At 48.8% G+C, this 26351-nt stretch overlaps 1 protein-coding gene across 1 annotated transcript; it reads right to left on the bottom strand.

The window, feature by feature from the left end:
• Positions 1–1923: 1923 nt before the first annotated feature.
• Positions 1924–26050, bottom strand: DHRS3 (dehydrogenase/reductase 3). Its single transcript, XM_028741043.2, has 6 exons — positions 24496–26050; positions 7902–8045; positions 6771–6890; positions 4602–4840; positions 3497–3622; positions 1924–2157 (listed from the first exon to the last, which is right to left on the bottom strand). The coding sequence occupies exons 1-6, from the start codon at positions 24688–24690 to the stop codon at positions 2073–2075; spliced, it is 909 nt and encodes a 302-aa protein (XP_028596876.1). The 5' UTR covers positions 24691–26050; the 3' UTR covers positions 1924–2072.
• Positions 26051–26351: the final 301 nt, after the last annotated feature.

Genomic DNA, 26351 nt, shown 5'->3' with positions numbered 1-26351 from the left:
GTGTATTGCTCTGCTTTCCTTTGGACCACATCAGTGAGGCCAAGAGGGGGTGGGTCTTGTCTTCTGGGAAGTCCAGGACCTCCAAACACACTGCCCAGTGGAGGTCACTTTGGTGCTGCTAAGGCAGCAGTTTGACTTCTCTGGAGGTGAATTCCAGTTTCTCCAGAGCCAGACAGATGCCAACAACAACAATCCAGCCAGGTAAAAACACTCAAGGAGGGTGCAAAGCAAGCCTGGGGAGGGCGTGTGCCCCATGGAGTTCCAAGGGTCATGCACTTGGTCCCTAGACCTACTCTGATGTATGGCAGGAACCAGGAGCCCTAGGCCCAGGGCCTTGAGGACTCTCCCTGGGCCATGCCCCTTACCTGTGCACCTTTGCATCCTCAAGTGTTTTCTCCTCACTGGAATGTGTTCTTCAACTCATATAAAGCTCCTTGTTTGACTAGCTGGAAGTCAGAAACTGGGTGTGCACAGAGGCAGAATTTGCACATATGTCACCACCCATCTTTCTATCTGGTGCCACCCACCACTGACACTTGACTGCTCCCAGGAAGGATGCCCAGAAGGGAATGCAGTCCTTAGATAGAAAGAGCCGCCAGGACCCTTCAAGGAGGAGACTCGACTCCCTTCACAAGGTTGCGAGAATTTACATCTCTTGAACAATTGATGCATCTCAACCCTAGTGAAGACAGACTCAGAATGCTTACCAACTAAAGAGGGGCAGGCAAGGGGGGGAAACACAGAATGGATTGGAGTAGCCCACAAGAGGGCATGACTGAGTGGTTGATACCCTGAACAATTGGTTGCCGGTCTTGCTTGCTGATTCTGGATACACTGTCGAAAACAAAATTGCTTCTCTCACTGGACTCCTCATCCCATTCAGGCATTATATCTGGAGCTATTTTTTTTTATTTTTATGGGCAGCCATAGAACATGCCAAGTCCACACAAAGACCACCACTGCAGCTTAGCAAACCCTTTATTTATATATGTGTGTATATGCATGAGTGACTGGTTCTGTGTTCCGTTTGGAGGTGTTTGTTAGAAGCAAAGAGCTGGACTCATTTGGGAAGTCTGTCCGTGCGAATTTGATCCTTCCCACAAGGCTTCCGGCCACCATAGAAAGAGGATGCGCCAACTACCTATCTTGAAAAATGCCGAGATACCCTTGCATGACTCGCCTTAACTTGCTCCTTCCTTGCGAAAAAAAGAAAGGAAAGCAGAACCCTTGCATGTAGCCTGTGCATATTAAGACCGAGTCTATCAATGGCGATAAACCACCATAGCTAAGAAGGACCACGTCCTGTTCAGAGGCAGTAGATCTACTCCAGACAAATGGAATGAAACCAACCCAGGGAGTTCAGGTTGTCTGCTGCTGGAAACAGAATTCTGGGTTTTGGTGTGATCCGATGAGGCAGTTGTGATGGTTTCCTTGGTCCAAGCATTGCAGACACAATCTGCACCTTTTCCTGCAATCTATGGATAACCCAATAGAAGCATTTGATGCTGTTTCCCTCTGTCCATTGCCAAAGACTCCTGCCAGCTGCCCCTTGCTAAGGAACATTCCGTACTCTTTTCCTGGCATGTGGGAGCCAGAGGTCCTTACTGCTTCCTTGGCTAAAAAGAATAATGTGGCATCCATCTTTCTGTTACTTCTTCATAACCACTAGTCTCAGCACTCACCCAAGGGTAGTGAAATCTTACAAGCTTTACAAAATGAGAACACCCCTTCCCCAACACACACACACACACACACACACACACAAAATTGGGGAGGAAACCCCGCTAAATTAATTTGCAATTCCTGATTAGCAGGCCAAAGTGGAATGTACTCGGCACGGGAGGTTCGGCAAACCGCTAGGCTTTGAAACTCCTCTGAAAATCTACGTTGCAAATGGCTGCCGTTGCTCGTCCCCCTTCCTTGCCCCTGTGAGTTCTTCTTCCACCCCTTTCCGCTACGGCTCTCGACGCTGTCGCCGTGGCAAGGGAGAGCAAGCGCGTGGCCTCGGGAGGCCCCGCCGATTGCCCTCGTCGGGCTCTCGGCCTGCTTGGTGCGTGAGCAAGACGCAGAGCCTACGTGCGCCCTTTGAAAGTGTTCATGCAGGTGTAGCTCCCGGAGAACTTGTGGATTTCTTCGAGCGCCGCTTGCGGGAGGATGCTGCAAAAGAGGAAGGCAAGAGAGGGTGGGTCAGCCAGTCCACCGGAGGCAGAGCAGAGGACAGGCAGAGCAGACAGGTGCACTGGACACTGAAGCACTGGGTGATTTGTTTTTCTTTTACGCTTTGCAAAGAATGTGAAAAGAAATTCACGGAGGAGGGAGCAGTAGGTGGCTTCTTGCCATGATGGTTCTGCTGTTCCTACACTGTTAGAGGCAGCAGTGCTTCTGAATACCAGTTCCTGGAAACTGCAGGAAGGGGGAAGGGCTCTTGTGCTTGAATCCTGCTTGCTGATTTCCCACAGGTTAGCCACTGTGAGAAGAGGATGCTGGACTGAGGGATAGCTCAGTTGATAGAGCATGAAACTCTTAATCTCAGGGTCGTGGGTTCAAGCCCCAGGTTGGGCAAAATATTCCTGTACTGTGGGGAGTCGGACCAGGTGATCCTTGTGGTCCCTTCTATGATTCTATGACTAGATCAGCCACTGGCCTGATCCAGTAAACCTCTCCTTATGTTCTTATGCTCAGTTGTTGCCCATACGCCTCTGGGCCAAGTTAAAGGGCCTTGCATTAATGTACAGGGCCCTACACACACACACACCTTCACATTTATGGAAATACGTGCAACTTTTGGTGATGGGTTCCCGCTTCCGGGACAATCTCACCATCTCAGGGTGTTCATCTCACAGTTCAAGTTGCTCTGCAACTCACTGTGCTGACATTTTGGCACAAGCTCTTTGTGGAACTGAGAGAGCTGCTGGGCCTTGGTTTTCCCTTCCCTGCTCCATCAGGCCTCTTCTCATCATCGAAGATGCACACAAGGAGAGGCAGAAAGAGGCGCTGCCCTCCATCCCTGCCAGTTGCAGTCTCAGATGTTCATGCATGGTGTGGGACGGTCCGAAGGGGGAATAGCTGTGTGGCTTGCAGAACTGGGCTTACCATTCGTGTGGAGGATTTTCAGTGCAAACTCTCCAAGATTCCCCCTTCAGACCTTCCTTCACAACACATGAAGGTTGAGGGTGGTGGTAGGAGATGATGAGGGCAGGGTAGGTACCTGCAGCCCCTCAATCTCCCCCCATTCATGCTCCATCTCGCCAGGACTAGATTTGGGGAGCTAGTGTGGTTTCGCTGTTCGGACAGCCAGAATAGGCTCTGGAATAGGCCACAGGAGACCAAGGTTCAAATCCCTCACTTGGCCATTAAGCTCACATGGTAACCTTGGACCAAGCCACCATTTCAGAGGCTTGTTGATAAAAAATGGGGAGGAGTCAGAAAGCCAACTTGACCTCCTTGTATCACTGAACAAATTAAATAAAAATGGGTGTGGAGCAGCAGGCCGCACCTTTTCAAGATGATCAGGATGTGCATTGTCCATGGCAGCAGGAGGAAAGCTTGGTTCTGCTGAACAGCTTCTACTGTCCTCCGAGCCACCGTCTCTGGCTTTAGTGGAGGGAAGAGGTTGGGGAATCTGGAAAACAAAACACAGTCCTGTTGGTTCACCTCACGGCCAGCTCTACCGTTAGGCGGAATGAAGCAGCTGCCTCAGGCTTTGGTGGACAGAAAGTGGCGCTGAAAAAACGTTCTGTCTCCTTGTTTTTAAAAACTGTATTGATATTTTAAAAACGTATACAGTGGTACCTTGGTTCTCAAACGCCTTGGTACTGAAACGCTTTGGTTCTCAAATGCTGAAAACCTGGAAGTAAGTGTTCCAGTTTTCAAATGTTTTTCAGAAGTCGAACATCCGATGCGGTTGTTGGTTATTGTTTCGGGGGCACCTACACCAATCAGAAGCTGCGCCTTGGTTTTCGAACATTTCAGAAGTCAAACGGATGAATAAGTTTGGGACTTTTGTTTTTACTATTTATTTTGAAATTTTGTTTTTGAGGCTTTTTCGGTTAATTCGTTTTTGTGGCTGTGTGGAACCCAGTTCAGCTACTGATTGATTGATTGTGTGACTGCGGAAATGGATAAAAGCCCCCCATCCAAACAATGACTATCATCAGCGCAGGTAAGATTTATTTATTATTTTAAAAAAATTATCATCTACAATACTGTCTTATTTATTTTATAGTACAGTACATTGATTATTACTGCTTTCATTTCATGGATCCATGGTCTCGTTAGATAGTAAAATTGATGTTAAACTGCTTGTTTTTAAAAGTCTGGAATGGATTAATCCATTTTGCGTTACTTTCTATGGGAAAGTGCACCTTGGTTTTGGAACGCTTTGGTTTTGGAATGGACTTCCGGAACGGATTAAGTTTGAGAACCAAGGTACTGTACTGTACTGTATGTTGCATTATCCAAACCACTTACATGATATCCTTCAGCTGTAGATTGAATGTTGCTGGGCTGCCCCAGGATTTCCCACCCCTGCTCCTTCATAAATGCAGGATCTACCTCACACATCGCCAACCAGACCTGTTTTTGTGGCTGTCTGCACTGACCTGATCCGCATGCCTTGAAACATCTCTGTGCTGGTGTGGAATGGCAGGACAGTGGTCGCGTTTACTCCAGGACAGTCCAAGAGACCCAGCGTCAAGCTCTCCATGAAGGCAAAAGAGGAGGCTTTGGAAGTGCAATAGTCAATAGCCCCAGGGATGGCAGACAAGGCCAGGATAGAATTGAGGCAAACAATGTGCCCTTTCTGCAGTTCCAGCATCCGCGGCAAGAAGGCCTTTGTGGTCTGTGGGCAGAGAGAGAATGACTTTGGTTCACATATCATGATCATCGATAACTGCTGTTAATTACAGTCATACCTCGGGTTACAGACGCGTTGGGTTGCGCGATTTTGGGTTGCGCACCGCGCCGAACCTGGAAATACCAGAACAGGTTACTTCCACGCTTTGGCACTTGCGCATGCACAGAAGCGCTACATCGCGCTTTGCGCATATGCAGAAGCACCGATTTGCAACCCGTGCATGCGCAGACGCGCAGGTGACGAGTTGCAAACACTACGGGTTGCGAACGTGCCTCCTGCACGGATCACATTCGCAACCCGAGCGTCCACTGTTCTTGATTTATGTACTACTTGCACACCGAAATGGCTTCTTAGTGGGTTACAGGTATAAAATAAATCATAAAATACCTGTGCCTAACTGAAACGCACAATAAAAACCATTCCACGAAATCTTCTGCAACTACAATATGCAACAGGATAAGACCCGTTGAAAGGAAGAAGCATGAAAAGAGCCACCAAGGCAATTAGATCAGGAAGTTCAAGTTCAAGGGGGATGCTGGTCTTTAACCAAGTGTGTCTTCAAGAGCTGGTGGAAAGCGAGAACCAGTGGAGAGGACTCCTATATTTCAGAGGGGAGGGCACTGCACAACAGTGGTGCCACCAGTTGGAAAAGCCCACATCTGTGTTACTGTAAGCTGGCAGCCATCGCAGGGATGAAGACAGAGATGTGGTGGGAGGCACCAGCTGGGGAACCCCCAAGGAAAGAAGGCTCACAGCCCGGGGATTGGGGGTGGGATGATGACAAGGGGCTAGAGGGAGAAGAGGGAGAAGGGTCGGAGGAGGAGGGTTGGAAGCTGAAGAGGTCATAGGGTTTGGTGAGCAGGAAGAGGCTGTGGCAGAGAGCAGTCCAGAAGCAGAGGCAGAAGCAGAGGCTGGAGAAGAGGAGGCCCAAGAGGCAGAGATCAGGCAGGCTGCTGAAGAAGCCACGGAGTCTCCCCTTATGCTGCAACCAGTTCCCCTCCCTCTCTGGTCTCCCAGAACCAGAAGAGATATGAAGAGTGTGGAGCAAAGTCAGGCACAGTGGCAATGACTCAGATTGCTTGGGAAGGACCTGGGTGAGGAGAGGACTTAGGGAACTGTGGGAAGGCGGGGACCTTCATTCCCAACAACTGTTTCAAAGGGGCAAGATCTACCAGGATGAACTGTTGGGCTCATTAGATCTGGCCTCCGGAGTCAACCTGGTTTCCTCGAATAAAGAGTTAACTTCACTGACGCCGTGTGATTTACTGCCGACTTGTTCCCGACTCCAACCCTTACTGATGGGAAAGCTGTGACCCTCCAGGAAGTGCTGGACTCCAACTCCCATCATCCCTGGCAATTGGTCATTTCTGGCTGGGGCATGATGGCAGTTGGAGTCCAGGAGGGCCACAGAGGCCATCCCCTTCTTCTTTACAAGAGACCTGCTTCTCCTTTGCAAGTCACAATTCCTCATGTAGGATGGAGCTGAGATATCAAGCAATTGACCACAGGCAGAAATGCATTGGGTAGAGAGAGATAAGGAGCTCCCCAATGCCCAATCTAATTGACAATTGGTTTTAAAAAAAATTTAGTTAATTAATCACCCCAGGTTAGATCAGGGGCAGGAAAAGGGAAATCTACCCAGCAGTAGAGACTAATTCAGGGATGTCTAAAAGAGCATCCCATGCCTAAAGCATCACCCGACGGTGCTTAGTATTAATTTCAGTAGGTAGCTGGAATCTTTCCCCCTGCACACACCTCCCCCCCATCCCACTGTTTTTTCTGGCAGGTTTGCACGCCGGGCTGATCTTCCCAAATTCGGCTGAGCCATCCCTTGGAGCAGCCAAGATTTCGCTGGCTGCAATTCCCTGCTGTCACTTCCAAGCCTGAGAACGTGGGAGAAAGGATGGCTTCGTACCCAGAACTGTCCCAGCGTGTTGATGTGCTGTGATTTCAGCAGTGCGTCATCGTCGCTCTCCATCAAGCTCTTGCCGTGAACAACGGCTGCGTTGTTCACTAGGATGGTGATATCCCCGACCTGGAGAGGAGAGGGGGAAGAAAGGAGAAGCCCCCAGTCAGTGGGTGAGCCCTGCAAGATCTGACCAAAGGTACATTGAGCTCAGTCTTTTGTTTCCCAACAGTAAACATATTATGCATCCTTATACAGATTCCATCTAGCTCAGTATTGTCAGCAGCTCTCCAGGGTTTCAGACAGGACTTTCTCCCAACCCTACCTGGACACACCGGGGATTGAACCTGGGACCTTCAGCATCCAATACATGTGCTCTTCGGCTACAGATGCTCCACATGAAGCTGCCTCATGTTATATTACAGCTCAGTATTGTCTACACTGACAGGCTGTGGTTCCCCTGGGTTTCAGGACTTTCTCAGCCCAATCCAGAAATGCCTGGGACCCACTGCAAGCAAAGGTGATGCTCTACCACTGAACTTATGGAATGCCCTTAAAAAGAAAGCAAGATTCCAGTCCGCATTGTTTAGTGCCGGCATATTTGCAAAGTGAAGCAGGGTCAAGTATGGTTTCTGATGGATTCTATCCCACTGACGAACAGCTCTTAATGTCAGAAAGGTCCCACCCTTTGGAGCAGTGGAAACAAGCTTTCTCAATCTTCCATGTGGCAGCCCATCAGAAAGTTGAAGATTGTTCTCCTATCCCCTCTCAATCTTCTCTTCTCTAGGCTAAACACCCCAAACTCCCTCAACTGTTCCTCATAAGGCTTGATTTCCAGACCCTTTATCATCTTGGCTGCCCTCCTCTGTACCCTCCAGCCTGCCAATATCCTTATTAAACTGGTGCCTAGAACTGGACACAGGACTCCAGGTGAGGTCTGCCCAATGCAGAATAGAGCGGTACTATAACTTCTGAGCAATATACTTCGGTTGATGCAGCCTAGATGAGCTTTTTTTGCTGTTGCATCACACTGTGGGCTCACCTTGAATCCTATCTCCTACGGTATTTGCTATCCCTCCCAGTTTGGTGTCATTTGCGAATTTGATGAGCAGCCCCCTCAGTTTCTTCACCAAACGTTACCTTTTCACGGACGGCTTTGGCCTGTCGGTAAACCTCTTCGCGGTTGCCCACGTCACAGATGAAGTAATGGCACTCTGTTCCCATCGCCCGGATCTCCTCCGTGGTTTCTTTTAGGCACTTCTCCGTCCGACCCCACAGGATAATCTGCAAGAAGATGGCTCTTTAAGAATCATTGCCCAATGACATCCAGTTGCTTTGAGAATGCTTCACCAGTGCAGCTTCGTCCCCACCAACCCCAGTGTCCACCCTGCCAGCCCAGCGCCTTTTGTATCTCTTCTTGCCTTCTCACTCACAACCAGCCAGGCGGTAGCTGCACCCGTCACTGGCTCTGGTTCCACCTATTGTCTATCTCCCCGCCTTCCCTACCAGTGCCAGTTGTAACCTTAAGGCTTGATTACTGTACCATGCTTCATGTGGCACTGCCCAAGTTTCTAACCGTAGCCATCATGTTACTCAGAAAAAGAAGAAGAAGAGTTTGGATTTGACATCCTGCTTGATCACCCGAAGGAGTCTCAAAGCGGCTAACTTTCTCCTTTCCCTTCCTCCCCCACAACAAACACTCTGTGAGGTGAGTGAGGCTGAGAGACTTCAAAGAAGTGTGACTAGCCCAAGGTCACCCAGCAGCTGCATGTGGAGGAGTGGAGACGCGAACCCGGTTCACCAGATTATGAGTCTACTGCTCTTAACCACTACACCACACCATGCTCAGAGTTTCACTGGTTTCTGATTTGCTACTAGGGGAGGTTCAAGATAGTTGTGTTAATTCGCACAACTTGGGCTAAAGTACATGCATGCGCTGGTTATCTCCCGCTTGAACTACTGCAACACGCTCTACGTGGGGCTACCTTTGAAGGTGACTCGGAAACGACAACTAATCCAGAATGCGGCAGCTAGACTGGTGACTGGGAGTGGCCACTGAGACCATATAACACCGGTCCTAAAGGATCTTCACTAGCTCCCAGTACGTTTCCAAGCACAATTCAAAGTGTTGGTGCTGACCTTTAACGCCCTATATAGCCTTGGTCCAGTATACCTGAAGGAGCGTCTACACCCCCATCGCTCAGCCCGGACACTGAGGTCCAGCTCTGAGGGCCTTCTGGCAGTTCCCTCCCTGCAAGAAGTTACAGGGAATCAGGCAGAGGGCCTTCTCGGTTAGGGCGCCCACCCTGTGGAACGCCCTCCCATCAGATATCAAGGAAATAAACAACTATCTGCCTTTTAGAAGACATCTGAAGGCAGCCCTGTTTAGGGAAGTTTTTAATGTTTCATTATGCTTTTATATAGGGACGCGGGTGGCGCTGTGGGTAAAAGCCTCAGCGCCTAGGGCTTGCCGATCGAAAGGTCGCGGTTCGAATCCCTGCGGCGGGGTGCGCTCCCGTTGTTCAGTCCCAGCACCTGCCAACCTAGCAGTTCGAAAGCACCCCCGGGTACAGGTAGATAAATAGGGACCGCTTACTAGCGGGAAGGTAAACGGCGTTTCCGTGTGCGGCTCTGGCTCACCAGAGCAGCGATGTCACGCTGGCCACGTGACCCGGAAGTGTCTCCGGACAGCGCTGGCCCCCGGCCTCTTGAGTGAGATGGGCGCACAACCCCAGAGTCTGGCAAGACTGGCCCGTACGGGCAGGGGTACCTTTACCTTTACTTTTATGCTTTTATATTTGTTGGAAGCTGGCCAGAGTGGCTGAGGTAACCCAGTCAGATGGGCAGCATATAAATAATAATAATTAACAACAACAACAACAACAAGGACTGCCCAGTTCCTTATGCTCCACCTCAGTCACTGAGATCCTCTGATTCGTTTGGCCATGACTAAAGATCAGTGTGGCAGGCCCTGCCCTCCCTGCCAGTGGAAGTTTAGCAGGAATTGTCCCTGCCTTCTTTTATATGTCTTCTGAAATCTGCATTGTTTAGGCAGGCATTTGCATCATCATTATTTTTTCCTTTTAATTGCTGGTTTTATGGATCATCTGCTGATTTTATTCCTATGTGTTGTACTCCATCTGCTATATTTTTTAATTAAAGTGTGGATTCTAAAAAATTAAATAAATCAGTCAAAGCCTTGCTATAGTAGACAACCATTCCCTTCCATGATATCTCCCACACCTTTAATATCAGTGGGACAGACACATACCACCCCTATCCCTAAATAAGCGCTGGAGTTTCTGTATTTGTGTTGGGCAGGCAGGAAGAAGCATTGGAAAACCCGACCTCTGTCTAGGGCTGTAGTTTTCGGATGTGATAGCTTCCCATCCTGGAACCCATCCAGTCCTCTTCTCTCTCTCCCCCCCCACCTTACCCCTCCTCAGCTGCTGGCCTCCCTCCCTCCTGCAAGAGACACGCTCTCCTTTTCAGAAAGTTATTGACCAGAAAATTGTCGAGGGCAGCAGCTCAGCGAGGCGGTTAATCCCTGCTGTGGAAGGCTGGCGCTGTGCAGAAGCTTCCTGCCCTGTTGCTACTCTAGGTGACCTCAATCCTTGGCAGCCAGGTGGAATGCTTCCTTGTGCCATCCCAGAAGAAGGTGGGCTGCCAGGGGCTGGGGTCAGCAGCAAGCGGCCTCCCGCCCGCCTAGGATGCCAGCGCTGGATGGCGGAAGGGCTCTGCTGTTGCGCCTTAATTAGCTACGGGTTGCTAACTGCCTCTACCCCCCAAATAGCAGACCGAGAGGGGCTCTGCACCGATGCCATTCTTTTCCCTTCCCATGCCAACGCAACGGGTGGCATGACATCACTGTGCAGGGTGGCGCTCTGCCACCAACCCCATTTGCCTTCCGTGGTTGGCGTCAGCAGAGGAGGAGCAATGCACAAACATCGCGGCACACGGTTGGGGGTTTTGTTGAAAAAATGGCATCCTGCCTTATTGTAAAAATGCCGAAGGCGGCGAACAACAACTTTTGTCTTCTTTTTTTTTAGTCTGCATTTTGGAAAACATGTATACAGTGCTACCTCGGGTTAAGAACTTCATTCGTTCCGGAGGTCCGTTCTTAACCTGAAACTGTTCTTAACCTAAAGCACCACTTTAGCTAATGGCCCGCTGCCGCCGCGCGATTTCTGTTCTCACCCTGAAGCAAACTTCTTAACCAGAGGTACTATTTCTGGATTAGCGGAGTCTGTAGCCTGAAGCGTCTGTAGCCTGAAGCGTCTGTAACCTGAAGCGTCTGTAACCTGAAGTGTCTGTAACCCAAGGTACCACTGTATAAATGTGTTTACAGTGTTATGTATTGTTCTTTGTTTCTCTTTCTCTTTCTTTCTTTTTTTTGTAAAATTCAATAAAAAATTAAATTTTTAAAAAACGTAATGTCAATTTGGGTGCGGGGGAGGGTCTTCTAAAAGAGAAAGGTGCAAAGAAAAAAATGCAAGGAGTACAGACAATAGATAAACGGGGGGGGGGGGGGTTGTTGGAGACAAGCAGATGAAAGAAAGGATGCCCGGGAGGAATAAATACCAACAAAAGTGGCCTCTGCAATAAAAGTTGCATAGACTTATAGAAATCCAGAGTTGGAAGGTACCCCAAGGGTCATCTAGTCCAACCCCTGCAATGCAGGAATATTTTGCTCAACGTGCGGCTCAAACACATGCCCTTGAGATTAAGAGTCTCATGCTCTACCAGCTGACCTAGTTGCGGTGCCCAATATGCTTCCTATGTAAGGTGCCAGCCAGTCAGCCATTTCCCCTTCCAAGATACTCCATTCCATTCCCCCAGATTTTTTTCATTTTGCTCAACAGGTAGCATCCTGTGCCCCATATAACCCCCTTTTTTTGAAACAGCTGTATTGGTTGCCAGTTCACTTCTGGACCCAGTTCAAGGTGTTCTTGTTAAAGCCTGAAATGCATATAATTGTGAAAATAACACATGAAAAAGTTTTATAGTAGGAGAAAGTGCATTGCAAAGATGTGTCTGTTAGCCAGACCTGCATTAAAAATTGTTGTCTGTTGGGAGAACTGTACACTTAAAATGCTGGTGAATTTTAACGAGGATGTGGGTTTGTTTGTTTTTTTAATATTACAAAATGCGAATTTGCTCCAGAGATGTGGAGACCTGAATTTAAGACTGGAAAAATGAGAAGCAGAGAGAAAGCAATGCTACCAGATCTGCCTGCCCTTAATGGGCACTTCATAACTCTAGAAGCCAGGAAGGATCTGTCAAGCGGGGCCACACAAAGGTACCTGTTGACAAAAGGGTAACAGCTTGAGCAAGTGCAAACAGTAGCTGAAAGAGAGCAAAGTTTGTGCTCAGTCATGGAAGAAAGGGACTGGGCGAGGTCAAATTTTGTCCCTTCTTTTCAGCTGCCTGCAGCTAGGGGTTTGCTTAAATGTAATACTGGTAACCACGACTTTGCTTCGCCCTGGTGGGGAAAGTTGCTGAGAGACGTGTGAATGTTATTAAAACTTATATATGTTGTCCTCTCGGCCACAGCCAGAATGGCCAGTGAACATAAGAACATAAGAAAGTCTGGCACTCTGTTCTCACAGATGCCTCCATGGGAAGCCAATGAATGGGACCTGATTGTAGCAGAACTATAAATAGTCAAAATGGCTTGTGATCAATTGCATTCCATGCTCTGATGGCTTCCAGACTGGACTTCTTCTTTCTTCTTCTCTGGCGATCACTCGTAGCCTAGTAAGATCATCTTCCATAAACACGGTTTTAACAGTGAGTCCATAAGTGACTGTGGAGGCCAATTCTGGATCCACATGTCCTTCCATAGTGGGGACAGTGGTTTCCGGGCAGGAGTTGATCACGGTGAAGGTTTGCCAAGCGTGCCTTCCTCTTAGCTCATTTCTCCCTTTCGTCCTGAGTTCGAGTGTCTTCAAAGCCCATGACACCTTTGGTAAAGGCTGTTCTCCAATTGGAGAGCTCGCAGGCCGGTGTTTTCCTGTTGTGGGTGTTTATACGACATTATTTTAGATTTGCCTTGAGAGAGTCTTTAAAGCTCTTCTGTTGACCACCAGCATTACATTTCCATTTTTAAGTTTGGAATAGAGTAGATGCTTTGGAAGACGATAGGCATCCAAACAACATGACCAGTCCAACGAAGTTGATGTTGAAGAATCATTGCTTCAACACTGGTGATCTTTGATTCTTCCAGTACACTGGCATTAGTTCACCTGTCTTCCCAGGTGATGTGTAATTTTTTTCAGAGACACCAGACTGGACTACTACAGTGTGCTCTACATTGGGCTGCCCTTGAAGATAAGGTCATCACAATTGTCCTGCTGGGGCATGTCAATGGCCCATCTAGTCCAGCATCCTGTTCTCACAGTAGTTGAGCAGATGCCTGTGGGAAAACCGCAAGACCACTCTCCAACCCCTGTGGTTTCCAGCAACTGGGATGCAGAAGTAGCATTGCTGCCTCTGCTCATGGAGGCAAAGTATAGCCATCACGGCCAGCAGCCACAAATAGCCTTCGTCTCCATGAGAACAGGGTTGATGGGAGCTATAGTCCATCAAGATCTGGAGGACCACAGACCATGCTAAGCTAGATGGACCAGTGCTCAGACTCCATATATAAAGCACTATCATCCCTTCCTGGAATAGCTCTTACTTTTTTTTAAAAAAAAAGAGATAATCCAAGTAATGTCAGATTGGCATGTATATATAAAAAGGAGATTTGGCAAGCTTTTGTGCAAGGGAGATATGTGAAAGGTTGACCATTGTCCAAGGCTGGGAGAGAAACCCTTTTGATGCTTGGAGTCTGACATTAAGAGGCCTCTTAATGACACCTCTAAGAAACTATGGTAAACACCGTTGGGCCAGAGGCAAATCTTTGAGCATTAAAGATAATGGAAAGCAAACAGTGAGAGGTGTCGGCAGAGAATGGAAAGATACAGTGACGTATTTTGAGAAGGATAGGGGAGTTCCTTCCATTGGATTCCTAATCCCTGGGATGAAACAGGGTGGCGGCAAGAAAGCAAAGCAAATTCTGCATGCTAAACTGTTAAACCTACAAGCCCCAGTGCTCCCCCCCCCCCCGGGGGGGTACTCAAGGATATGTAGAACTGGCACCTATTTTTTTAATTGTTAAAAAAGTGCGGCACTTACTGTAACAAATTCATGTACCAATACAGTGGTACCTCGGGTTAAGAACTTAATTCGTTCCGGAGGTCCGTTCTTAACCTGAGGCACCACTTTAGCTAATGGGGCCTCCCGCTGCCACCACACGATTTCTGTTCTCATCCTGAATCAAAGTTCTTAACCTGAGGTACTATTTCTGGGTTAGCGGAGTCTGTAACCTGAAGCGTATGTAACCCGAGGTACCACTGTACTGTCAGAACAACCTGGAATGGCCGACTCATTTCATGTCAAGGTTCTTCTTAAGGGTAAGTTTGATACTATTACACTCGATGTAGCAAAATTCCTCTCAGAGGCAGTAAAAATCAGAAATCAGTATGTACAGGCTAAAGCTCCTCTGTTGGCTAGCAAAGCCGATCTTACACCTTAATGACTGTTGATATATGCTATTGTTATACTATGTATTTTGGGTCTGTGGACTGCAATAAAGCTTTGTGTGTTCTCTATGCCATGCCTAACCTTATAAACTTCTAATGGGTCACCTCTTACAAGCATTAGAGCACAACTAACAAAGCTGTTATGGTATCTGGACAGCCCAGTGTTATGTTCGCTACTAGCGTACCATTCTTGTGTCCATGACATGCTGCTGAATATACTTGCTTAAAATAAAATAAAAAACACCACCGTCCCCAGTCTGGAACAGTCTCTGGTGGTGCAACCAGCTTGCAAAGAGTTCAAAGGAAAGAGGAAGAAAGTATTGTTGTCACGCTTGCTTGTCGATGAGAGCAAAAATTGCTGGGCTGCAGGGTTCCTGATTCAAGTGTGTTGCGGCTGATGAATCGAAGCAAAGAAAGAAAGAAAGAAAGAAAGAAAGAAAGAAAGAAAGAAAGAAAGAAGATTTGGAGGACCAGTAGTCGGAAGCCATTTCTCCCTTCACAGTGCTTGTTCTGTGTGAGGGATAAACAAAATTGTCATGATGTCATAGGTTGGGGGGGGGGGGGACTGCCTGACCAGCCGATGAACCCTGAGCCACAAAGGAGGTAGCGGGTGCCAATTCTCTCAAGCAATCCGGATGTGCTTACACACACACACACACACACATCAAGGATTCTTTGATTGCCAGGCTTCCCCTTACTTATGCATATGTCCTCTCCCCTCTGCAAACCCAGCTTTCAGATGTCAAATCATTATTTTGGATAAGTCAGAGGAATAGCGTTGGACAGCGGAGAACCACATCTCACGAGGATTCGCCTTCCACACAAGCAACTCCAGTCCAGAAGGTGGTGGACTCACCTCCGGCAGAGGTTTTTTTAAAGAGAAATTGGATGACCATCTGCCAGGGATTCTTTAGCTGTGTTCCTGCATTGGGGGGGGGGGGTTGGGGTTGGAAGAGAAGTCCCTGGGGGTCCCTTTGAGCTCTATGATTCTGTGAAATATCAACAGGCAAGGAAATGCTGGGGAGACGGAATAAATTGTGGTGTGAATGCAGCCCCAGAAAATCCCTCCAGATGGCAACAATACCATAATATCGTGGAAGCATCAGAGAACAGCTAATAATGAGGAATGACCAGTGGGTGGTCCACAGCTAAAGCCTTATTACTGCATCTATGACATGTTGCAGAAGACAATCACAAAAAGCCCTAATTTCCTGGCTACGTTTTCTTTTCTTAAAAAAAATCTAAACAAAATTATTTCTGTGTGTGTTCACCCCCAGGTTGCAAATATAGCTATATTGGCATTGCTGGGAATGCAATGGGATGTATTTAAGAAGCTAGAGGGCAGGGAGGGGGGGGAAGGGCAGCTACAAAGAGGACCCCAAGTTGATTAGTGATGTAATTTATGGCAGACTGGAAAAAGCAACAACAACAACAACAACCCACCAATGACCCAAGCTCTTTAAACTCCACTAAAGGTAGCCTTCCATTGTGAAGTCTATTAATTAGAATCAATTTAATCCCTGCTGGGACAAAGGTCAAACTCCGTGAGTCTGACCTTTCTTAGCTGGCCTCAGCACCGTCAGCTGCTGGCTTCTGCACTGCCCAGGCCCATCCTGCATTTTTCTGCACACATTCATGAAAATAACACACCAACTGCATCCTCTTGGGGACACTACTTGCAAAGGGCAAGGCAGCATACATTAAGAGAAATTTGCATTTATATGCTGATGAATTTTCATGGTGGCTTTTTTAAAATATAAAATAAACAGAATCACAAAACCCCTGCAGAAATACGGAGAACTGAAAATTGAAAAAACCGAGAAACCAAAAGCGACAAGAGTGTTATTGTCAATGTTAGCCCTACTCATGAGTGGACCCAATGAAGTTAAGGGTCCTGACTCATCTGGGTCCATTAATTTCGAAGGTTCTCCTCTCAGTGAAACGTAGCTGGATGCCTCCCATGGGAAATATTTTGTTGTGAATCCTGTACACGCAGAAATGGAGAGAAGGAGAAGTACCAGCTAAGGAGAAATGGCTTCAAAAGTTAATGGACTATGTGGAAGTGGCAAAATTTGACAGCAAAAATAAGAGGTAAAAGAGATGAACTGTTTATGGAAGAGTGGAGTAGTTGAAGTACTGTTATAGTCAAATGAAAACACGGACAAGGTTCAAATTATGGGCAGCGGGATGAGAACAACGCTAAGTGAAATAGAGGATAATTGTATTAGAGAAAAGTATGTCGTATAAAAGGGACGCGGGTGGCGCTGTGGGTTAAAGCCTCAGCGCCTAGGACTTGCCGATCGAAAGGTCGGCGGTTCGAATCCCCGCGACAGGGTGAGTTCCCGTTGCTCGGTCCCTGCTCCTGCCAACCTAGCGGTTCGAAAGCACATCAAAGTGCAAGTAGATAAGTAGGGACTGCTTACTAGCGGGAAGGTAAACGGCATTTCTGTGTGCTGTGCTGGCTCGCCAGATGCAGCTTTGTCACGCTGGCCACGTGACCCGGAAGTGTCTGCGGACAGCGCTGGCCCCCGGCCTCTTGAGTGAGATGGGCGCACAACCCTAGAGTCTGTCAAGACTGGCCCGTATGGGTAGGGGTACCTTTACCTTTACCTTTTATGTCGTATAAAACAGTAGGTATAAGGTAGGAATAAAAACATCAAGGAAGTAAGGGTGGGGAGTCAAAATTCTAAGAGAAACATATATTAAAATGTAAGAAAATTTGTAAAATATGTGAAAAACAATACATTTCTCTGAAAAAAAGGAAAGATTTCACTGCCAAGAGCCACCACCTCAGTGTCTCCATCCCAATGGAAAGTAACTGGATGGCCCACGCTGCTGTAAGTCGGCTTCCCACCCTTCTCTCTCTGCCCTCTTCCTCTCTCTTCCTCTCCTCGTTAGGCTGAGAGTTCTTGGCCCCCCTCCAGATCGACGCTTGGAGATTGGCTTAAGCTTAATCAACAGGAGGCGCAGCTGCCCACAAGAAGCAGTTGAGCAAAATCACACCGGAGTTACATAACCGTCGTGGAAGAGAAACTCCATACGGAAACCACATGAAACAGGTGGCAGGGACTCAGCAATAGCCGCAAGAGAAGTGAAATTTGCTTTGAGAAGCAGGGACGCATGCCCTCTCGGAAGAGCATGTGAGGACATGGCGGAACAGGCAGAGGAAGGCTCAGGAGCCCAGTGGGTGCCGAGAAGCTTATGGAGATGCTCTGGAAGGAGCAGTGTGCAACCGGTGCTGAGAACCTCTTGACAGCGATGCTCAGAGCTCTCAGCAAGAGCACTGCACCCAAACACCTTGGAGCAGTGATAGCCAGGCTTCTCGTCTCCACAGACCACTAGGGCTGGAGAATCTTTCTCAGTCAGACAGCTGCATTTCCTACTAGCCAACCTTCCAAGGGCTGTGTGACATTCCAGGTGGGCGGGGCCAGAGACAAAAGTGGGCGGAGCAACAGGTGCAAATTTACCTTTGCTCAGTAAGCAAGTTTCTATGCTCTATCCCCGATCCGGACAAGCACAAGCCACTATTGTAATTCAAGGACACATTCCAGCCAGGCAAAAACACTCAAATATGGTGCAAAGCAGGACTGGTGGGAGTGACCTGGGGAGATCCCATGGGGCCAGATAGAGAGGCCTAGAGGGCCACATTTGAGGTTCCCAACCCCAATGTACACACAGCTCTGTGAACTACTCGAGGGACTGATCCACTTTGTATCCAGTAGGGTTGGGTGATATATCCATATATCATCTAAAAACCAGTTTGAAGTCCATATTGTGATATCGGTCTCATAATTTCTGACCTGGCAATATATCACAAATCATGATGGGTTTGTGCTAGGCAAAAATCACAATGCTGGGAAAACCCTGAAGCTAGTCAATTCCTCTACATAGCTCCATCCTTATTTCAGACATTGTGATTTATCTGTATATCGTGATTTTTAGCTGGTGATATAGCACGATGTTGAAAACCAGATATTCCCCAATCCTAGTATCCAGGTCATTCTGGAAGCACACACACACACATATGAAGTGTGGCAAAATATTATCTCTGGCTACCCTTTTCTCTCAGAGGCCCAAGCTGTCCTCTGTCAGGATCTGTGCTTCTTCCTACTGCAAAACAGCCCACTTGCTTTTCCCCTCACTCTCCAACCTTTCCAGCATAGCTACATACAGTGGTACCTTGGGTTACAGACGCTTCAGGTTACAGACTCCACTAACCCAGAAATAGTACCTCGAGTTAAGAACTTTGCTTCAGGATGAGAACAGAAATCGTGCAGCAGCGGCATGGCAGCAGCGGGAGGCCTCATTAGCTAAAGTGGTGCTTCAGGTTAAGAACAGTTTCAGCTTAAGAACAGACCTCCAGAACGAATTAAGGTCTTAACCTGAGGTACCACTGTACTTGCTTTACTTCCTGCGATAACCTGTCATTCCAGCCAGCTAAAACAGAACCCTATAGCCAGAAGAAGGGGAAGCTTGGGTATTGCTAGCTTGCCTTGTTCCAGCAATCCGGAGTGCACGTCTCGTTGTGCCAAATCCGTTAATCCAGATTCGACTGCTCCCCAGTTTCTCTGCTGCAATCGCTAACACACATTAGTGAGTCCCATGGATTCGGTCTCCACTGAATCCTCAGCCTGCCAGCCCTGCCACTGGGTTCCAGTGGCCAGCACTGTGCTACTGGTGACCTTTCTCCTCCCTGGGCAGCTTGGAGAACCACTGTTTCCTCTGCCACCCGCCACCCACCCAATTAGGATGAAGGGTAAGTCTGCATGGGAATAAGGAAGGTTGCCAGAAGTGGTAGCCAGTCAGCCTGGTAATCTACTATTGCAGCAGTTGCCAATCCCCAGGTTGGATGGCCAGCTGCTTCTGGTCCCCTTCCTCCTACTGCTGAAGATACATGACTTTTGCAACCCACCCTGCCTTTCTCTATTGCAGCTCCAACATTGGTGGTGGTGGGGCGGAGGAAGGGTGAGAAGTGGGGGGATAATCATAAAAGGCATTTGACGAGTTCTAAGGGAAAGGGATTGTTTTGGCAAGGGGACTGGTTGGGTGAACAAACCAAGCAAGGGTGGCAGCCCCTGGTATGTACAAACGCCCATATCTGCACAGTATAAAAATACCGATGATAAATAAACAGCAAAGAGTGTACTCAGCCTGTAAATCACAAATGCAAACTGTCAGTCAGCTGCACAGCTCGTGAACGCACTCCCTATTTCAGTGCAAGCTGGAACAAGATTGGCATCTCTGCCGTTTGGAAGCACGAAGGGGTTTCCCCCACCACAACGTGTGCAAGCACGCCAGCACAGGGCCCCACCCCCTGAAATCCCTGCCGCCAATCAAAACCAACAGAGTCGTCCCCTTTCTTCTGGTGTCACCCAACCAGATTCCCCAGTTCGGTTGCTTTGGCCTCCCGTTCAGTTTTTAAAACGCTGCCTCTCACTTGCCTGCGTCAATGGACTTGGCTGTCCAGAGCAGACAATACTGGGTTGAATGAACCAACAAGCTTACTAAGGGCATCCCCAGATGTCCTCTATATTGAAAATTTATGATGATTGGTGCTCGTGATACAATTGGGGGGGGGGTCATACCTGATCCCACTTTCAACGCTGTTTATGCACAGAGAAGTTATAGATGGGTCACACTGCTTCATTTCCAATCGGTGCATACCTCGTAACTTCCTGCTGAAATCCATAACTTTTCATACTACAAATGTTTTGGGGCTGCTGTTGCCGTTTGTCCCTCTTTCGTTGTGCTGTAGCACCTCCAAACAGCAATTTTGTGGCAGCATCGAGGAAGCACAAACGAAAGCAGAACAAACCCACCGCTAATGAAATTATCAATGAGTTGAGCACATGTTGCAGGATACACCCACGGCGAAACACCAATCGGGAAGGGTCCTTATAATGCAAATCTTTTGAGAAGCTCCCCCTACTGGTATGGACTGCAACAAACAAGCCATGTCTAATGATCCCCTGGCATGCAACCAGCCCAGTAAGCAGTAATGAGACTCCGTCGGTTCTGTGTAGGATTATTTACACCATGTAGCCTATGGAAAGACTGCATTATCCAGTATCCCCATCAAACTAACTAAGGAACTGACCATCCAGCCCTTCTTATAATTTGTAGTTAAGATGCAGGCAGGGGTGCCATTGGAGCAGGACTCTGGGGGTAGAAGCTCAGAGTCCCACTCCCCAGGGAGCTGGCTTTTGACATCTGGAAGTGAATCAATACATAGTCTTAACATTTGAAGATACACTGCCCAACCCCTCTAAGACCAGAGTTTAAATTTACCTGTCACTACCACTTAGCTACAAGATGTGGCAATGACTACTGGCTTAGAGGATTCAGCAAATTCGTTTTCATAAAATCAGAATTGCAGAGTTGGAAGGGACCCCAAGAGTCATCTGGTCCAATCCTGAATCCTTTGTCCAATGTGGGGCTCAAACCCATGACTCTGAGATTAAGAGTCTCATGCTCTAAAGACTGAGCTATCCCAGAGGTTCCATGAAGGCTGAGGTTCAGTGGTCAAGTTGTGGTGGTGCAGTTATTGCCTTTGCCCCTAGATTCTGAGCTTCCAAGAAGCCTCTCTTTCCACACTGTGTGCAAATGGACAAGACAGACTTTCCACAGAGTTCTTCTTATGTCAGAACCCCAAGACAGGCCAGTCCCAAATTTGCCTTTGTTCCAAAACCCACTGCATTCAGTCGAGCCACATCAAAGGGCAGATTGCCTCTCTGGGCATGTGCAAACTACACTCCCTTCACCTCCCGGAAGCCACAACCTGCCGCCACATGCTCCAGATTATGGAGTGGTTGCATAATCAAGGGAGGGAGGACTTCAGGCTGTTGGCCCCCTCCCAACCCCCAAATCCACCCACACAAGGGTCAGGTACAAAACGGCCAGAACTGAAAATATTTAAAGCACATTTCAAAACACACGACTTCCTCCAAAGAATCTTGGGAACTGCAGTTTGACAAGGGTGCTGGGAATTGTAGCTCTGTGAGGGGTAAACTGCAGGTCCCAGGACTCTTGGGAGGAGGGAAGTCTTGTGCTTTAAATGTATGTCATGTCTGAAGCCATAGATTTAGGGTTAGAGGGTGGTATTCAACTCAGTTGAATTCAATGGACCTTACTTAATCACGTCATTTAATTTCAATGGGTCTACTGTGAGTAAATGTAAGCCCAGGAACTAGTTTTGAATGTACCCCTTCCATGAAAAAGTCGTTCCTGTATACCCCAAGGGAGGGAGTCTATTTGGCTGCTGACAATGTTGAGCAGTCAGAAATCTTTGCTGATCTGCTATGAACTACCCAGACATTTACCGGTAGCTCCAGATTTGCCATCTGCCACCCATGGAAATAAAAGTTTGCACATATTCCTGACGCCCTAGAGCCCCTCTCCATTTAGCAAACAAACCAGACAGCCGTAATGATCTGGCTGCATTCCACTGGGCCGTGGGGTGTCATTCAGCTCAATGAGAACTGGATGTGGGAGGTCTACCCCTCCCTGGGCGTGACTGCTCCCTTATCATCTGCAAGAAATATTGCTAGCGGTGTGTGGGCTGGGGGGGAGGCAAATCCCTTACCCAGGCTGTACATGCAGTGTGAAAACTGCCAGGCAGAAAGAAAGCTTAAATCACCTTGACGGAACACCAATGGGACATGTGTACAAGAAGCCATGCAATCCTATGCATGGCTATACAGAAAAAAGTCATATTGAGTTACATAGGAAACTTCCTTATACCAAGTCAGACTACTGGGTCCATCTAGCTCAGTATCGTCTGCACTGACTGGCAGAAGCCTCTCCCAGCCCTACTTGAAGATGCCTGGGATTGAACGGGGGATCTTTTGCACCAGAAGGGTGTGCTCTACCACTGAGCATTGGTCCTTCCCTTAAAAAATAAAGCAGGGTTCTAGCCCTCATGGTTCTGAAAAAAGAAGAGTTTGGTTTAAATAGGAAGCTGCCTTATACAAACACAGGCCATTGTCCATCTGGCTTATTATCATCTACACTGACTTGCAGAGGCTATGCATGGTTTCAGAATAGGGTCTTTTCCTACCACTACCTGGAGGTGCCAGGAACTGAACCCGGGACCTCCTGCTTGCAAGGCAGATGCTCAGCCACTGAGCTACACAGCTCTTCCAGGAGCTGCTTAGGACCACAGCCTTAACCTCTGCATGACGCATGGTTCATAAACACAGTGTGTGCATGTGTGGATGATCACATAGGGCACATGGTGCCCACAAGAGTTTGCAAATGCACCCGTGTGCTCAAACAATTTGGCAACCCCTGAGGACTGCAGTTCAGTCATAGAGCATCTGCCACAGAAGGTCGCCGGTTTGATCCCCAGCAGAGTGGGGAGAGACTCCTGCCTGAAACCCTGGACGGCCACTGCCAGTCAGTGTAGGCTGAGCTAGATGAAGCAATGGCCTGACTTGGGATATTATCCTTCCTGCATTATCTGGAAACCATAATCCATACATTAACCGTGTGATCTAGATTAATAGTCCTCATATTGTAGTTGAAGGGTGGACAAAAAGAGTGGCTTGATGAAGACCATTTAGGAAAACTGGAGCAGGTTGGACTAGATGATGCTTCGGGTCCCTTCCAACTCTCAAGGATCAAATTAAATTAACTCTCTAGGATCAAATTAAGGCAGAGTTGAGATCTGAACCGGGAGCTACCCAATTCATAGCCAGTGATGCTGTAAAGTGATTTTAAACCTGGATGCACAGACACATTCCTTTAGATGGCATAGTGGGCTGCTTTACTTGCTTCAGGTGTAGTGGTTACAGGGTCCGACTCAGGACTTGAGAAACCAGGGTTCAAATCCCCATTTAACCATAAATCTCTGTCGGGTGACCTTCCAAGACTGTCTCTCACCCTATAATCACAGGGATGTTGTGGAATAAAATGGGGAGTGGGGTAGAAATTAAGTTAATGAATAAATAAAATATGGCAAGCCAGCCCACCTGAGTTTTGGGTGTGGGGGCCAACTGATCAGAGATCTGTGGCATCTCCCTCATTGCAAGGCACTGTCCACAGTTTAGGCTGCATCCTAAACATGCCTTCCCAGAAGCAAGTCCCATTGATTCAGTGGGGCTTGCTCTCCAGGTTAAGTGGGTTGAGAATTGCTGCCTGAGCCGCTGGGCAACTCCACCTTAATTGCACAATCTGTCACTTGCACAGTTGCTCTATTCATGCAGCCAGATAAATTGGAAGCAGCGAGGGAGATTGGAAAGTAGCTTCAAGCGGAGGCTCCTCCTCCTCCCCTCAGAACCCCAGGTTAAGTGGGATTAGGAATGCACCCTTGACCATTAGGCTGCCCTGCCTTCATTGCACAATCCCTGCTACACCAATGCAAGTAGAGAAGTTGGGAGGTGGTGGGAGAGGCAGCTTCAGGTGTGCTTCCCCTGCCCCGCTCCCAGATTAGGAGGGCAGCTTTAGGGTTGCAGCCAAGGCTAGTCAATGAGAGACTGTGGTGGCGTACTGGTTAGAGTGTCAGACTAGGACCTTGGCAGAGCAGGGTTTGAATCCCTACTTGGCCACGACATTGACTTGGAACCACTCACTGTCTCTCCACCTAATCAACCTCACAGGGTTGTTGTTGTTGTGTATTAAATGAAGAAAGGGAGAACCATGTAGGCTTGGTTAGAGAGTGAAAAGGTTGGGTATAAATGCAATAAACAAACAGCAGACCCATTCAGGCTAATGGGTGCAAGTAACAGGCTCACCCATTTCCATTAAACTACTCTGAGTAGAATTCAGTTGGCCTGTAGGCTAACCCTGAAATTGCAGGGTCCCTTTACCGCAAGGAGGCCAACTTGAATAAAATATTTGGGGGGGGGGGTCCAGGTAAGACCCACGCTGTGTAATCAATCACAAGGCACGATACATGCACACCATTTGAATGGCAATGCCCATCAACTTTAGGGGGGGCCAGGCACCCTCAAATATTTTATTGTGGGGTGGCGGGCAAAGTCTCCTCGGCCTAGGAGTTGGCTACGATGCTTCACCTATGCAAGCGGAGAGGTTGGAAGGGGGACCTGGAAGGCAGCTTCAGGTTGGACCCCCCCCCCCGCGCGCGCTCCCCAGCAGGCGCACGCACCCAGCCTTCAAATCATTGCCACCCATTATTCCCAGCCTCTCACCTTGCGGGCGCCGCGTCTGGCGAACTCCTTGGCCAAGTAGCGCCCGATGCCTCGCCCTCCTCCGGTGATGAGCACGCTGTCCCCGGCCAAGTCGCGGAGTTTGCTGGGGAGCACCGTGGACGCCGCCGCCTTGGCTACCAAGCAAAGCATCCGCACCGGGAAGAGCAGCAGAGCGCCCAGGCGTCTCCAAACCATCCTCTTTGGGTTGGGGGGTTACGCACGAAGAGGGAGGGAATTTTGAGGAGTCCGTCGAGGAGGAGGGGTGGGGAAGGGGGAGCACAGCGTCCAGAAGTGTGTGTCGGATCCTAGGCAAACGTACCTCCACCCCGCCAAACAAAAAAACAACAAAAAGGGGGGGGGGGAGATGGGTTGCGCGAGCTTGCGCGCAAAAGTCCGCTCTGGCGTTGCACGAGTTTCTGGCTTCCTCGGTCGGACTTCCTCGCAGGTGGGTAGAGAATCCAATGGAAAGCCGCCGTCCTAGGTACGCTTTACCCGGGCGCCAGCCCGCTTCAAAACGGAGCTTACTTCCGAGTACACATATAGATGTATAAATATAGATATACAGATCTTGCGCTGGGGCTCTCCCAAAGTGCCATGCAAGAGCAGCCGCGCTGAGGAGCGGGAGATCTCAAAACAAGCAGCCCGGGAGAACTTTCCAGAGTTGCTGGGCGATCTGGATCCCGGAGAGGATCGAGCCCGTTTCTCCGCTTTCGCGAAAGAAAACTCCTTGTTTCCTTTGGAGAGCGTCCTGCCGTCTAAGCCGGGCTGGAAAGCCCCCCAGAAGCTCTCCGAGGCGGCGGCGTCTGCATGGGGAGCCGGCAGCGCTTTTCCAGACAGCTCATGTCTATTCTGGGGAGTTCAGGAAATTGCTTCTCGGGGAAGGAGTTGGAAAAAAAGAGACTTTTGGAAGGAGTTGGCTTAAAAAAAACCAACAGTGACGGGGGGGGGAGGTTCAGGGCAGCGCGCCGGGGTCCCTCCCCCTTCTATACATACGCCGCGTAAAGAAAACTCCCCGCCGCCTTTGCCCGCCTCCGCCTCCTCCTCTGCTTTTCCTTACGCAGACGCGAAAAGAAGTGGCGGAGAGCCTTGGCCGCTTCTTGTTTGCTCCGGAGCCGCCGATCCGAGGCAGGGAAGGAGTCCGACTCGCGTTGCCTGCCTGCCTGCCCGCCTCCCTCTCGGCGACCTCTGGCTGCTCCTCCTGGGACACTTTCTTATCTTCGCGGCGCGGCTCCCTTGCCCTGGGAGCAGGTTTTATACCCTATTAAGCCTGATTGACAGTTAAAGTATTGTTGGAGGTTGGGGTGGGGGGAGAGGGAGAGGGAGACAGAGAAGATCTCCTTGCTAGTGGCTAGCTGGGCTCGCTCCCCTCCCCCAAGCAGCGTCGCGCATACACGCACACACACAAGCACAAACAGGCACGCAACTTTAAAGCGCGAGCCAGGCTCTCGCCTGCATCCTCCTCCTTTCCAAGCCTGCAAGCCGGGACTTGCTGGATGCCACGTTGGGCCTGCGCAAGCTGTAATTCAAGTACTTTGTAACTGAGAGGCAGCGGCAACAGCCAGCCGAAGCTCCCTCTTTTTTTCTCCTCCTCCCTTAACATAAATACACTGCTGATAGCACACACGAGCACGTGTTTTCTAAACTGAGTGCTGAGATTGGGCTATTCGAGGGACGGGGTGGGGTGCAACATAAGTTTCAAAGTCCGGGTTGTGCGCAGCATATGTTTCAAAGTCCGGGTTGGAAATTTCCTTTTTGTTCCAGGGTGACAATGGCCCAATTGCCCAAGCTGGCGCCTCCGCACCAAGGAAAGGAAAGAAAGGATTTCTTTGCACTGTGCCTAGATAAACTATGGAACT

Source organism: Podarcis muralis, chromosome 7 (assembly GCF_964188315.1).
Source record: "Podarcis muralis chromosome 7, rPodMur119.hap1.1, whole genome shotgun sequence".
In the NCBI taxonomy this organism is placed as follows: domain Eukaryota; kingdom Metazoa; phylum Chordata; class Lepidosauria; order Squamata; family Lacertidae; genus Podarcis; species Podarcis muralis.
Note: the sequence above shows the minus strand (reverse complement) of the source record. Positions and strands in the feature narration are given on the sequence as shown.